The sequence below is a fragment of the Hemiscyllium ocellatum genome, chromosome 10 (assembly GCF_020745735.1).
Source record: "Hemiscyllium ocellatum isolate sHemOce1 chromosome 10, sHemOce1.pat.X.cur, whole genome shotgun sequence".
Taxonomy (NCBI): Eukaryota; Metazoa; Chordata; class Chondrichthyes; order Orectolobiformes; family Hemiscylliidae; genus Hemiscyllium; species Hemiscyllium ocellatum.
Genome location: NC_083410.1, coordinates 93,895,254 through 93,909,212, shown reverse-complemented (window position 1 = coordinate 93,909,212; position 13,959 = coordinate 93,895,254). Strand labels below are relative to the sequence as shown.

Sequence of the window (13,959 nt, the reverse complement as noted above, 5' to 3'; positions counted from 1 at the left end):
TTTCTGAAACGTTCCGCAAGTAGGCGGCCTGTCTCCCCAACGTATATGAGGCCACATCGGGTGCAGCGGATGCAGTAAATGATGTGTGTGGAGGTGCAGGTGAATTTCTGATGGATATTGAAGGATCCCTTGGGGCTTTGGAGAGAAGTAAGGGGGGAGGTGTGCGCGCGAGTTTTGCATTTTTGCGGTTGCAGGGGAAGGTACCGGGAGTGGAGGTTGGGTTGGTGGGGGGGTGTGGATCTGACAAGGGAGTCGTGGAGGGAGTGGTCTTTCCGGAACGCTGATAGGGATGAGGAGGGAAATAAATCCTTGGTGGTGGGGTCCGTTTGGAGGTGGCAGAAATGATGAAGGATGATCCAATGTATCTAGAGGTTGGTGGGGTGGTAGGTGAGGACTAGTGGGGTTCTGTCCTGTTGGCGATTGGAGGGGCGGGGTTCAAGGGCGGAGGAGCAGGAAGTGGAGGAGATGCGGTGGAGAGCATCATCAACCATGTCTGAGGGGAAATTGCGGTCTTTGAAGAAGGAGGCCATCTGGGTTGTTCAGTATTGGAATTGGTCCTCCTGGGAGCAGATGCGGCGAAGGCAAAGGAATTGGGAATATGGGATGGCGTTTTTACAGAGGGCAGGGTGGGAAGAGGTGTAATCTAAGTACAAATTTAAATGTAGGCCAAATTTTAAATGAACACAGCAATTTACAGAGGAACCTTAATTATCTGGCATTCGATTATCCGAATTTTGAATTATCTGGCAAGATCATAAGGTCCTGATGCTTGGCTAAACTATGTCATCTGGCATTCCATTATCTGGAATTCGAACAATCAGACGAAATACTGCTCACCTATGTCCTTCGGACAGTCGAGGTTCTTCTGTATACTTCAGGATAAAAGGCTGCTGACTGGTTGTTAAGTTGATTGATTGATTGGCCAAGGCGTTGCCATAATGACGGTGATAGGGTACTATTGCTTCTCCAAGCCAAGGCTTTAACAGTCTTTTGTTTTCAGAAAAATGGGTCCCTGTACATGAATGTCTGATACTTCCAGTGAGCCATATTGTGAGCTCAAGTGATGCTATTAAATTAGTTGCTTGTATGAGCATAATCAGGTTGTTCAGCAAGTGCTGCACAGTCATGGGATTACATCTAAAAGCAGACATTTTGTTTTGGGTTTTGCAAATGGGACTAATTGAGTACAGCCTGTAGATATTTTCTAATCGACCTGGTCAGAGAGATTATTACACATTTCTGGAGCTTGTGGGACTCGAGTCCAGGCCTCCTGACTTAGATATAAGGGTACTACCACTGTGCTCCTCTGTTTATAGCACACTACATAAGTAACATGCTTTTTGAGTTCATCAGCCAATTGCTGGAACCTAGAGACAGCATGCTGGCATCACACTGGCGCTGGAATTCAGATGCAACATAGTTCACTTGTGTTATAGGCAGAACAATGAATTGGATTGACAGCAGTGCTCTGCTTGTATAAGGCAGAATTTTAGTAAAATCTCTCTACTTTTTATACCCCATTCCCTTTGAAATAAAGGCCAATATTTTACTTGCCTTCCCTATTCCCTGCTAAACTTGGGCACTGGCTTTTTGTGATTCCATTGCATAGCCACTGCATAAAAGCAGCATGAAATGGCTTGCTCAATCAACAGTTCAAATATTTGAGATATCTTGCCTTTCTAGTGCAATTTGAGATTGACTAGCACTTTTCAGGTTCAAAACTTACAAAACTTAAAACCTTGGTAGTGATTTCTTTACTTGGGGATCATTCACTAAATTTAGTTGTTTTGGTTTTAGGATCCTCTTGGGGATCATAACAATTGTCAAACTTAAAATAAAAATACCTTTTGGATCAGCTATTGGAAGAGCACGATTTCGTGGTCGGATGAGCTTCCATCGTGGAACTGGTGTTGTTTCTGGAGGGTTTATGAGGGAACACGACCTAGTCCTAGTAACCATTACTGGGTGGCTATGCGCATGGGAAAGTCCATAGTGTCGCAACTTCTCTGAGGAATCAGCCTGAAATTTGCAGAAGAACCACATAAAGTCACTGAAACAAGACAAAACATGAAATGGATATGGTTGTGTATATTACAGACTTTGACATTTCATGTTTATGATTTTCTCAATAAACAAGCAAATAGGAGTGGACACAAATTTTCTGCCACTTCCTCATTCCCAATAATAACTTCTCATGTCACTATCTCTAAGGAACCAATGGTTTAACTTAGTTATTTTCCTTATAATATATTCATAAAATCTCTTTTAATTTGTTTTCATATTGCATGTTAGATTATTCCTATATTTTACATGTCGATTTTATAATTAATTATTTGTTGATGTCCAAAACTCACCCAATCCTTAAGTTTTAGTTTTATTGTTTGTAATATTACCAGAGAGTCACAGAATCCCTACAGCGCAAAAAGAGGCCATTTGGCTCATTGAGTCCACATAAACTCTCCAAAAAGCATCGTGCCCAGACCCAGGTCCCCATCCTATCCTCGTAACCCTGCATTTAACCAACCTGCACTATCCTGGATACTATGGGGCAATTTAGCATGGCCAATCCACTTTATCTGCACATCTTTGGATTATGGGATGAAACCAGAGCACTGGTCAGAAACCTGTGCAGCCACAGGGGTAACGTGTAACCTCCACGCAGACAGCTGTCCAAGGCTGGAATTGAACCTGGGGCTCTGGTGCTGTAAGGCAGCAGTGCTAAACACTGAGCTACTGAGCCACCCATTACAACATGTATTTTGGAATTAAATATTCAGTTATTTCATTAAATATTTCTCACAGTTTATTTAATGAATTACCCTTCAATACATTTATCCTATCAATATCAGGCCAGAAACACACCTTTTTTTTGTGATGTTTAAGAGTCTTCTTTTGGACCAAAAGATATCAAGCATGCAATCAGATGGATAACGAGGCATTAATTCAGCAGCAGAAAAAATAAATGACTGCAACAAAAACAAGGTTCACAAGTCTTTTGCACTTAGCAGAGGCTGCTTACATTGCTGATAATGATAGCTTCTGGTGTCCAAATTGGCTGTCACATTAGCTACATTACAACAGCGAAGACACTTCAAAAATATTAAATTGGCTGTAAAGGACTTTGGTATGTTATGAGGTCAAGAAAGTTAACTGACTGCAAGTTCCTTCTTTTAAATCACTTGAACTGTAGTTTTATTACCAAAACAGCAATCAGGAATAGAAGTCACATAAAGGTCTTGTAAAACAGCACGCGCAACTTATATTACCATTTGCCCAAGTAAAGAAATCTTCCTTTCCGACAGCTGTAGTGGGAAGTAGGTAGCATAGATCATCATTCGTGGCATCACTGGTGGAGGAAGACCTGCAGCACAGAGGACATAAAGACATTCAAAAACATGAATTGCTGAAAACAGAGTTAACTTTTCAAGTCCAGTGACCATTCTTCAGAATTGGTTTCTGAGTTTCTCCAGCAATTTCTGTTTTTTTTTAAATTTCAGCTGTCTGGCATCTACAGTTCTTTGCTTTATTAACACAAAAACATTGCCCGATCAAACAAACTTTTTAAAGAAACAGATAGCATTGAATTCAAATAGACTTATGTGAAATAAAAGTATACAATGACTAACAAAAAGTCAACTGTACCTAGATTATTATCTATTGGTACTATTTTCACTCTAACAAAAAATCAAAATTAATGCCTGCAGTGAAGTATTTTTATTAATCAGTTATTTTGTTGAATTTCTCACCTACTGCTGTTAATACGGGAGGAGATAGCGTTGCTACATTAAAAGTTGTTGATAAAGTGACTCTCAGTAATACCAACAAGGAAATGCAGAGCTGACAGATCAAGAGCAAAAACTGCAAGAGCTCACCCGTCGCTCAGTAACCAGGTCTATAACTTACTCTCTGTAAGAATTTGTGAAACACTTTGAGAGGCAGACTGTGGTCGTTGAATCAGTATTCTGCTTTTATCTTTATTGAATTCAGCTTCCTTATTCTTTTTCTTCCCAACATCTTTTGATTCTGCTTTCTCTAAAAAAAATTAGCAAGTTACTGAAAGTGCATACATACTTTATTCCTGTTCACCAAACTGTCCATTTTATTGTAAATCAAGACAGTGCACACAGATACATGATGAGACTGCAGAAACACTGAAAACATGCCCTGAATGGACTTAGTCATGGGGCTAGAAGAAAGACAAACAAAGGTGGTATAGTTCTGGTGCAGGAGCTGAATATAAAACCTTTGCTACATAGATGAGGATGATAGCAGCACTAGAGGAAGGAGGCCAACTTGAAAGAGAAGGACTGGAGCCAGATTGAAGAACCTAGCAACAAACTTCATGGAACCAACCTGCATACCCTCTTGACAGAGATCGAGAACAATTAGGATAAGTTGGTTGGGTCAAAAGGGAAATAGAGAACCTCCAAGAATGTAGTAGTATGGGTGCGGAGGGAGTTGGTTGTGATCATGATAGCCACTTCGAGTTCCAGGACTCCTTTGCAGTGCAGCAAGAAGTTCAATAACCTCATGAAAATAGTAAAGCTAAAGTACTTTGTACATATAGCACTCTGGGATACAACATTGTACTCCAATCCTTATAAACTTATAAGATATGCATGAACAAGCCTTTCAAACTCATCACATCTATTTTTTTCTTGCAGATTGTTTTTTTTTATAGTTCAACCAGTTTATTTCAAAACACTAGCTTTCAGAGATAGTTTTCACTAGCATTCAGCGCTCCAACAGGTCTATTTGGAAGCACCAGCCCCCAGAGCCAGTTTTCACTAGCTTTCTGAAAGCTAGTGCCTCCAAACAAACCCGCCGGACTATAATCTGGTGTTGCACAATTCTTTTTTTTTAAAGATATTTTTATTAGAAATTTAATATTTTGACAGATTTACAAAAATAAACAGAACTTTCAAGCACAAACATTAATATAAAAATAGATCTTAAATATATAATCATCAAAATTCAAAGGAATGATACTAAAGAAGAAAGAAAAACAATGAAACTCAGTTAACTACTAATCTAATCCACAATTATCCAGAGTGTATAGTTGAGTCACTTACATCCTTCAAACAAGAGAAAATGTTCTCTAATACACTCATAACAGTATAATAAAAAGGAAACTATTTCCAAACAATAAAAACAAAAAAAAATAAAACATGTTTGAATGGAGATCCTCCCCCTTGTTCTCAGGGGGCCTTACTTCCTTTCTAAAGGTCCACCATATCCTCTCCCAAACAGTGTCCCACCCTTGACCCGGGCGCTCCTTAATAGGATTTAGATATAATACCGAGCTAGAGTTAACAGTGAGCGCCCCACCCCCACCCATACCTGAGTATATCTGATAGCATCAATGCTACGTACAAACACACATAACTATAAAATTACAACTCCAACAAATTACAGTTAAGTATAATAACATAAAATAGCAAGGGAAAACAACCCTGCTCCCAGAAGCAAAAGTAAAGTAGAGTAAAGTATCCACTTCTCCCCACGGAATGTGGAAGAGGAAAGCCAACATAAATTGTCTCTTACGATTTATTTAAACGAGTCTAAAAGTTCCTTAGCCTCTTCTGGTGATCTAAAATTATACTCAGATCCTTCATGGTTAAAGCATAACGTCGCTGGGTAGCGTAAGGTGTATTGAATATTTAAGTTCCTTAGACATTTCTTCACCTCATCAAACGCCTTCCTTCTTCGTGCCAGAGCTGGGGAGAAGTCCTGAAATAACATAATCTTGGATCCTTCATGGATCATGGCTTTAGGATCCTTTCCAAGCTTTCTGGAGGCATCCAGGAGTATCTGCCTCTCCCTATAACTCTGCAGCCGGAACAGGACCGGGCGTGGGCGCTGGTTTGGGCTAGATCCGCGTACTGCGACCCGGTAGGCCCACTCCACCCTTACCCGATCAGTTTCAGCCCCCAGGTTTAAAAGCTGGGGCAGCCATCGCTCCAGAAATACTACTAACTGTCCCTTCTCTTCTTGTTCAGGGAGGCCCAGAAGACGGATATTCTTTCTCCGATTTCTATTATCCAGGTCATCCATGTAGATTTCAAAGGCCCGGACTCTCTGCTCCAGAGCTCACACCTGTTCTGCAGCTGTTTGTGCTGCAGCCTCGGAGGTCGTGGCCTTTAGCTCCGCCCCCTTCACTCGGCCCTGTAATTCCTCGAGAGCCTGGCTGTACTTTTGTAACTTTTCTTCGAATGAGTTCCATCTCTGTCTGGATTCTGCAATGAAATTGACGAGTGTCGTTTCCAGCCTGGCAATCATCTCTTCAAGGCCTGTTTTTACATCAGCTGCAGCCGGAGGAGGAGAGGAGGGTGGGGGAGGGGTCTTTGTTTTCTGAGAGCTGCGGGATCCCTTTGGTTTACTCATTATCCACTTAATATTAAACTGCTTAAATATAATAGTAAGCAGCTAATTAAGGTTAGAAAATTTTTTTGGGTGGTTTGGTAAGTGTGGTGGGGGTGAGTAACTCACTTTACCCAGGTTTTGGGAAGAGCACTGTAAACTCAGACTTGCTGAGTCGCCGCCATCTTGGATCTCCCTGCAGATTGTTTTTTGAGTACTATTCTGCTACTGCTGATGGCCCACAGAATCTTATAGGTGCCCAATCTTGAGTTGCTAGATTTGTTTGAAGTCATTTAACAGAGTGCTAGCATTACACAACACGATGGAAGATATTCTCAATGTGAAGACAGGACTTTGAGTCTACAAGAAGTATGCAGTCGTTTCTCCTGCCGATACTGTCACAGACAGACTAGTGAGGATAAGGTCAAGAATGTTAAGGAGAACATATTTGATCTCATGCTGGTATTGATTAAAAAAAGAACATTGTAGTGCTGGAGAAAGAGGATATCTCAGAGGGTTCAATTTTACTGGAGCTAAGGAATAAAAAGGGTACAACTGCATTTGAACATTGTGAATGTGAGCATGTGTTTGTGTGTGTGTCACAGCACTACAAGTACAAATAATAAAACTATGAATATACAAGCATCAACAATCTTCTGCATTTATAGAGTGGCTTCAATGTAACAAAATCATTCCAAGATACTACACAGAAATGTAATGTGACAATGTTTAACAACAACCCACATACAGTATGAAAGACTGGTATCCAATGTGAAACAATAAAAACCGGGGATGCAGAAGAAACTAGAATTGGAGGAATACAGAGATCTTGATAGGAGATGGAAGCTGGGATATCTAAGGCTGCTCGAGGTTAGAAAGATAGATAAGGCTGAATTTCATGGGGCACTGTGATCTCCATTCCACTATTCCCCTTGTCTGAAAAAATCAGGGAGTAGACAGCTCACCTGCTATCCTGATGGTCACACATTTGCAATTTATCACTAGGAATAGCATTAATCTCTTCAAAGTAAGAATTCCATTTGAATCTTGGCGGGGAGTCCTGATTTAAAGAGCTGCTGGCCAATCAGATGGCTGGCAGCTCTGTAGTCCCAACAGCAACAGGTTTGATTCTTAGCCACTGCCATGACCATATGTGGTACATGAAGAAGAGGACTCTTTGGACCTCAGACTGAGAGCAATGAGAAGTAAGCCTGGCATATAGGTAGGGTCAGACTGGTAGAACTCTGAGAAAGAGTGTGAAGGAGGTGTCTAAGAGAGAGAGGGGGCATGGATTTGAGAGTTCTATCAGGATGGTAAAGAACAAATAGGATATTGGGAACATAATGTGCTTCTCATGGCCCATAAGGGAGTTATTCATTCCCCTTTGCCCGATAACAGCTTAAAATAGTTGGGCCAATGACTTGCTGTAGATAAAATAGTGAAGTGGGTAGCATGAGGTCTTCTGTGAAGGGCAACTATAGGACCAACAGTGGTGAGCCATCCAATGTTCCATTGTCTTTCATGAAATTTCAGATAGTGGCAGGCAAGAAAAGGCTGCATTTTTTTGGAAGATCCTTTGCCATCAAACCTGCTGGTGAAACAGTATACAATTCAGCCTATTGTGGGGATTTGAACATGAGAACAAGATGCTGCTGTACTAGGAACTGATCTCTGTCAGCGAGCACAGAAGTGACAAGTAATTGCTGCTTGATGCAAGTATGCTTGATATAAGCTGCAGAGTTTTAGATAGGTTCAAGTTTACAGAATATGCGACAGGTCAACCAGGAGAGAATTTCAATAGTTGCAACTTGAGATAACAAAATCATGAATAAGGATCTCGAAAGAGAAGATGAAGCAGATTCGGAGACAGGCAATGTTACAAAGCATCAGCAGACAAATTCAAGTGGCAACTTATAAGCTTGAAAAGAAATACAATGACTTTACCTTTGTTTACTTTTTCAACTGGTTTGCTGCTGACAACTTCCACAATATCTTCATTTTCCTTCTCGTTTTTTTGTATTGATTCTGTTGAAGGCACTTTGGCCACAACAGGTTCCTCGTTTGCAAAAGTGAACTCTGGGAGAAGTGTCTTCAGAAAGGACCAGATTCTCTCAGACTGCTCAGATCTGGAAAAAAAATTGTCAAAGGTAAATTGTACTGTTTGGGAACATATCAAGAAGCACCACTCTGTACAGGCAGATATGTGCAGCTGTTAAAGTATAAAGGTATAAAATGTTGTCAAGCATAAGCAAATAAGTCCTTGTAAAGAATTGTGGTAATAAAAATAAAATTAAAGAATTTTATTTGAATGTGCCAAACAGGTATAACAAAATAGATGAACTTGCAGACAAACATACATAAATGAGTTGAACTGATTGCCATTAAAGAGACATGATTCCATGTTGACTGAAGTTTAGAAATAGATATTCCAGCTTCCCTAACATTTCAAAAAGGTGGAAAAGGAGGAATGGTCCTGATAATAAAAGGTAACATTAAAAAAATGGTAAGTATGGATCTTGGCTCAGAAGCTCAGGAAATAGAATCAGTTTGTGTAAAGATTGGGAAAAAGAAGGGTTTAAAATGTTTGATGGGATTAGTTGATAGTATTAATAATTTAGAGAAGGGAACTAAATATAATATTTCCAAGTTTGCAAATGACACATAGTTAGATGGGAGGGTGAACTGAGTGTGGATTGCAGAGATACTTCAGTGTGATTTGGAAATGTTGACTGAGTGGGCAAATGTATGGCAGATGAAGCGTAATGTGAATGACAGTGAGATTTTTTACTTTGGTAATAAAATCAGAAAGGTAGACTACTATTTGAATAGTGATGGATTGGGAAAGGGAGGATGGGTATCCTTGTACACGAGTTGCTGAATGTACGCTTGCAGGTGCATTAGGCAATGAAGATGGGAAATGGTACGTTGGCTTTCCTAGTGAGAGAATTTGAATGCAAGATCAGAAATGTCTTGCAATTGCATAGGGCCTTGATGAGACTAAACCTGGAGTATTGTGTGTAATTTTGGTCTTAATTTATCTGAGGAAGGATGTTCTGGCAACAGAGAGAGTGCTGATCCCTAGACTGGTTCTTGGGCTGGCAGGACTGACATATAAAGAGAGACTGTAATCGGTTAGGATTATATTTACTGGAGTTTAGAAGAATGAGAATGATCTCATAGAAACCTATAAAGTTCTAACAGGACTAGACAGGTAAACACAGGAAAGGTGTTTCTGATGTTTGGGAATCCAGAACCAAGGTCATAACTTACGGTTCCAGGGTAGACCATTTAGGACTGAAAGAAGGAGACATTTCTTCAACCAGGAGTCTGAGGGAAGTGGTTGAGGCCAAAACATTTAGTGTTTACAAGAAGGAGTTAGATATAGTTCTTAGGACTAAATGAATCAAAGGGTATGGAAAGAAAGCAAAAACATTACGCTGAATTGAATGATCAGTCATAACCACACTGACTGGAAGACCAGGACTAAATATCCTACTTCTGCCCCTATTTTCTATATTTCCATAATGCTTCTAATAGAAGTTTTCTGTTAGGCAGAATACCAAGCAAAACAATATTGGAGATTTTAATAAAGACAATGTAATGAACATGGGAGACTTCAGCTTTCACATCAACGAACAAAATCAAATTGACAAAGGTAGTCTGGAACTTGTGCTTGTAGACTATGTTCACAACATTGCTGGAACTGAATGTGTTCAGCCAACTAGCTCATAGCTATTTTACATAGAGTATTGGATAATGAGGCATATTTAATTAGTAATCTCACAGTAAAATATCAGCTCAATAAGCGTAAACATTATACAACAGACTTCCTTGTCAAGTTTGAGAGCAACATTCTCAAGTCCAAAACAAGAATCCCAAACTTAAGTAAAGCCAAAGCGTGATTATGAAGGAGGGAAGCTGTCTAAGATTGTTTGTGTAAATAGATTAAAATATTTGGCATTAATTAAACAGTGGGAAACATTTAAAGATAATGGTTCAAAATTTTCAATACAAATAGGTTCCATGAAAAAAATAGCAACAGAGATCTATCCATGGCTTACTAGTCATGTTTAGAAAACTCAGCTATTGTGAACAGTTCTGGGTGCCACATTATAGGAAGGATATGAATACATTGGAGGAAGTGCAGATGTGGTTTATAAGAATGGTTCCAGGGATGAGAAACCTCAGTTATGAATACAGATTGAAGAACTTGGGACTATTCTCCTTTGAGACAAAACGACTAAGAAGAGATTTGATAAAGGGTTTCAAACCCTTGAGCAGACTGTTGGCTACGTAGAACAGTTGATCTTCCGTAATTACACCGGCACCACTCCCCAACTCTTCCTCCGCTACACTGATGACTGCCCTTAGCGCCACCTCGTGCTCCCGCGAGGAGGTTGAGCAATTCATCAACTTCACCAACACATTCCACCCTGACCTTAAATTTACCTTGACCATCTCTGACACCTCCCTCCCCTTCCTGGACCTCTCCATCTCCATTAATGACGACCGACTTGACACTGACATTTTTTACAAACCCACCGACTCCCACAGCTACCTGGATTACACCTCTTCCCACCCTACCTCTTGCAAAATTGCCATCCCGTATTCCCAATTCCTCCGCCTCTGCCGTATCTGCTCCTAGGAGGACCAGTTCCACCACAGAACACACCAGATGGCCTCCTTCTTTAGAGACCGCAATTTCCCTTCCTACGTGGTTTATGCATCTCATCCACATCCCGCACCTCCGCCCTCAGACCCCACCCCTCCAACCGTAACAAGGACAGAACGCCCCTGGTGCTCACCTTCCACCGTACAAACCTTCGCATAAACCAAATCATCTGCCGACATTTCTGCCACCTCCAAAAAGACCCCACCACCAGGGATATATTTCCCTCCCCACCCCTTTCCGCCTTCCGCAAAGACCGTTCCCTCCATGGCTACCTGGTCAGGTCCACGCCCCCCCGACAACCCACCCTCCCATCCTGGCACTTTCCCCTGCCACTGCAGGAATTGTAAAACCTGTGCCCACACCTCCTCCCTCACCTCTACCCAAGGTCCTAAAGGAGCCTTCCACATCCCAACAAAGTTTTACCTGCACATCCACTAATATCATTTATTGTATCCGTTGCTCCCGATGCGGTCTCCTCTACATTGGGGAGACAGGGCGCCTCCTAGCAGAGCGCTTTAGGGAACATCTCCGGGACACCCGCACCAATCAACCACACCGCCCCGTGGCCCAACATTTCAACTCCCCCTCCCACTCTGCCAAGTAGATGGAGGTCCTGGGCCTCCTTCATCGCCACTCCCTCACCACCAGACGCCCAGAGGAAGAACGCCTCATCTTCTGCCTCGGAACACTTCAACCCCAGGGCATCAATGTGGACTTCAACAGTTTCCTCATTTCCCCTTCCCCCACCTCTCCCTAGTTCCAAACTTCCAGCTCAGCACTGTCCCCATGACTTGTCCGGACTTGTCCTACCTGCCTAGCTCCTTTTTCACCTATCCACTCCACCCTCTCCTCCCTGACCTATCACCTTCATCCCCTCCCCCACTCACCCATTGTACTCTATGCTACTTTCTCCCCACCTCTATCCTCCTCTACCTTATCTCTCCACGCTTCAGGCTCACTGCCTTTATTCCTGATGAAGGGCTTTTGCCCGAAACATCGATTTCGCTGCACTTTGGATGCTGCCTGAACTGCTGTGCTCTTCCAGCACAACTAATCCAGAATATCTTCAGTGGGTCTCCGGGCGAAGCACTGTTGATAATTCCTGCTTTCTATTTATATGTTTGGGTTTCTTTGCGTTGATGTCATTTGCTATGGTGACATCATTTCCTGTGGTGATATCATTTCCAGTTCTTTTGCTCAGGAGGTGGTAAATGGGGGTCTAACCCGATATGTTTGTTGATAGAGTTCCAGTTGGAATGCCATGTTTCTAGGAATTGTTGTGCGTGTCTCTGTTTGGCTCGTCCTAGGGTCATGTCGTTTTGTGGCTAGTTGATGTTCATGACATGACCCTCTCTCACTAGTATCCTTACATACAGATAAGGAAGGACAACACTTCGACTGGGACAACACATCCATCCTAGGACTAGCCAAACAGAGACATGCACGAGAATTCCTAGAAGCATGGTATTCCAACTGCAATTCTATCAACAAGCACATCGAGTTAGACCCTGTCTACCACCCCCGAGGAAAAGAACAGGAAATGATATCATCACAAGAATGATGTCACCACAGCAAATGACATCACCAACCCAATGAAACCCAAACATTTCAATAGAAAGCAGGAATTATCAACAGTGCTTCACCCAGAGGCCCACTGAAGATATTACCTAGTAGGGTTACGAAAAGTCTGGAAATGAACCTTCCAGTTCAGTGAGCAAACCTACATCCATTGTCTGGAAATGTGATGGAGGCAGCTTCAATTAAAGTATGCAAAAGGCATCAGATGATTTTATGGAAAAAATAAGGAGTGTGCAAGGGTATGGATTAAAAGCATTGGCACTAGGTACTGATACTCATTTAATGAGCTGGCGCAGGCACAATGGGTTGAATAGCCACTTTCTGCACTTTAACACTTATTTGATTGTGTGAGAATCTCGTGTCTGCCTTCACAACAGAAGTCTCACAAATAACATAGCAGAAATAGAAGGTGACCAAAGGTCTAAAAATAGCAAGGAACATAAACTAATTGATAAGTTTTCCCTGCTGATGCTACAGAAATTTAAGGAATGGGCTAAAAATCAACACATTCCCAGAACCTTACAGTCTTCATCCTGGGGGGCAAAAAGAGGTAGCTGCAGAGACAGTCAATACACTGATGTTGATTTTTCTAAATCTTGACATTCTAAAATAGTGCCAGCAAATGGAAGTTGGTAAATGTAACACTGCTTTTCAAACGAGGAGGGAGGGACAAAAAAGGTTACTTCAGGCCACCTTGCCTGGCATCAATCATCATCAGGAAAATAAAAGAATATATTATCAATGAAGTCCCAACAATCCAGTAACTGAGCAAAATTGGAGCTCAGGGAAAGTCAATAGGCAGGACTGGCTCGGTGAGGCTAGCTCTTGGTGAACAGCTGAGTTATGCTGAGTTTTTTTTTAGTATTCATTCACAGGCCATGGGCATTGCTAGCAAGGCCAGCATTTATTACCCATCCTAATTACCCAGAGGACAGTTAAAGAATTAACCACATTTGCTGTGGGTTTGGAATCACATGTGGGCCAGACTAAGCAAGGATGGCAGTTTCTTTCCCTAAAGGGCATTAGTGAACCAGATGGGATTTTCCTGACAATTGATAATATATTCATGGTCATCATTGGTCTCTTAATTCCAGATTGAGTGCTAGACAGCAGTTTCTGGAATGCAAGAGAATGTAGACTCAGGAAAGGAGGGCGGCCAAAATTGGAGCAGTCATTGAGGTAGTCCATGATGGAAAAACTTTTGAGAGGGAGATTCAAGGCCATATTGGCAAGGGTGAAGAACTGTGATTCCTTGTGAAGCTTTTAAAATTTGATGACCATCTTATTAACACTTGAGGGAGTTGCTGAGAATTCCATGAGATCTCTCTTGATCACATTTGCCATTTGAT

General features: G+C 41.6%; 1 protein-coding gene across 1 annotated transcript in view; it reads right to left on the bottom strand.

The window, feature by feature from the left end:
• Nucleotides 1-13,959, bottom strand: part of adgb (androglobin) — a 344,259-nt gene that overhangs the window by 174,843 nt on the left and 155,457 nt on the right. Inside the window, exons 9-12 of the mRNA XM_060831153.1 lie at nucleotides 8,305-8,486; nucleotides 3,904-4,032; nucleotides 3,267-3,361; nucleotides 1,845-2,019 (exon numbers count right to left, since the gene is read on the bottom strand). Coding sequence (XP_060687136.1) covers nucleotides 1,845-2,019; nucleotides 3,267-3,361; nucleotides 3,904-4,032; nucleotides 8,305-8,486 — 581 coding nt within the window. The remainder of the gene's footprint in view (nucleotides 1-1,844; nucleotides 2,020-3,266; nucleotides 3,362-3,903; nucleotides 4,033-8,304; nucleotides 8,487-13,959) is intronic.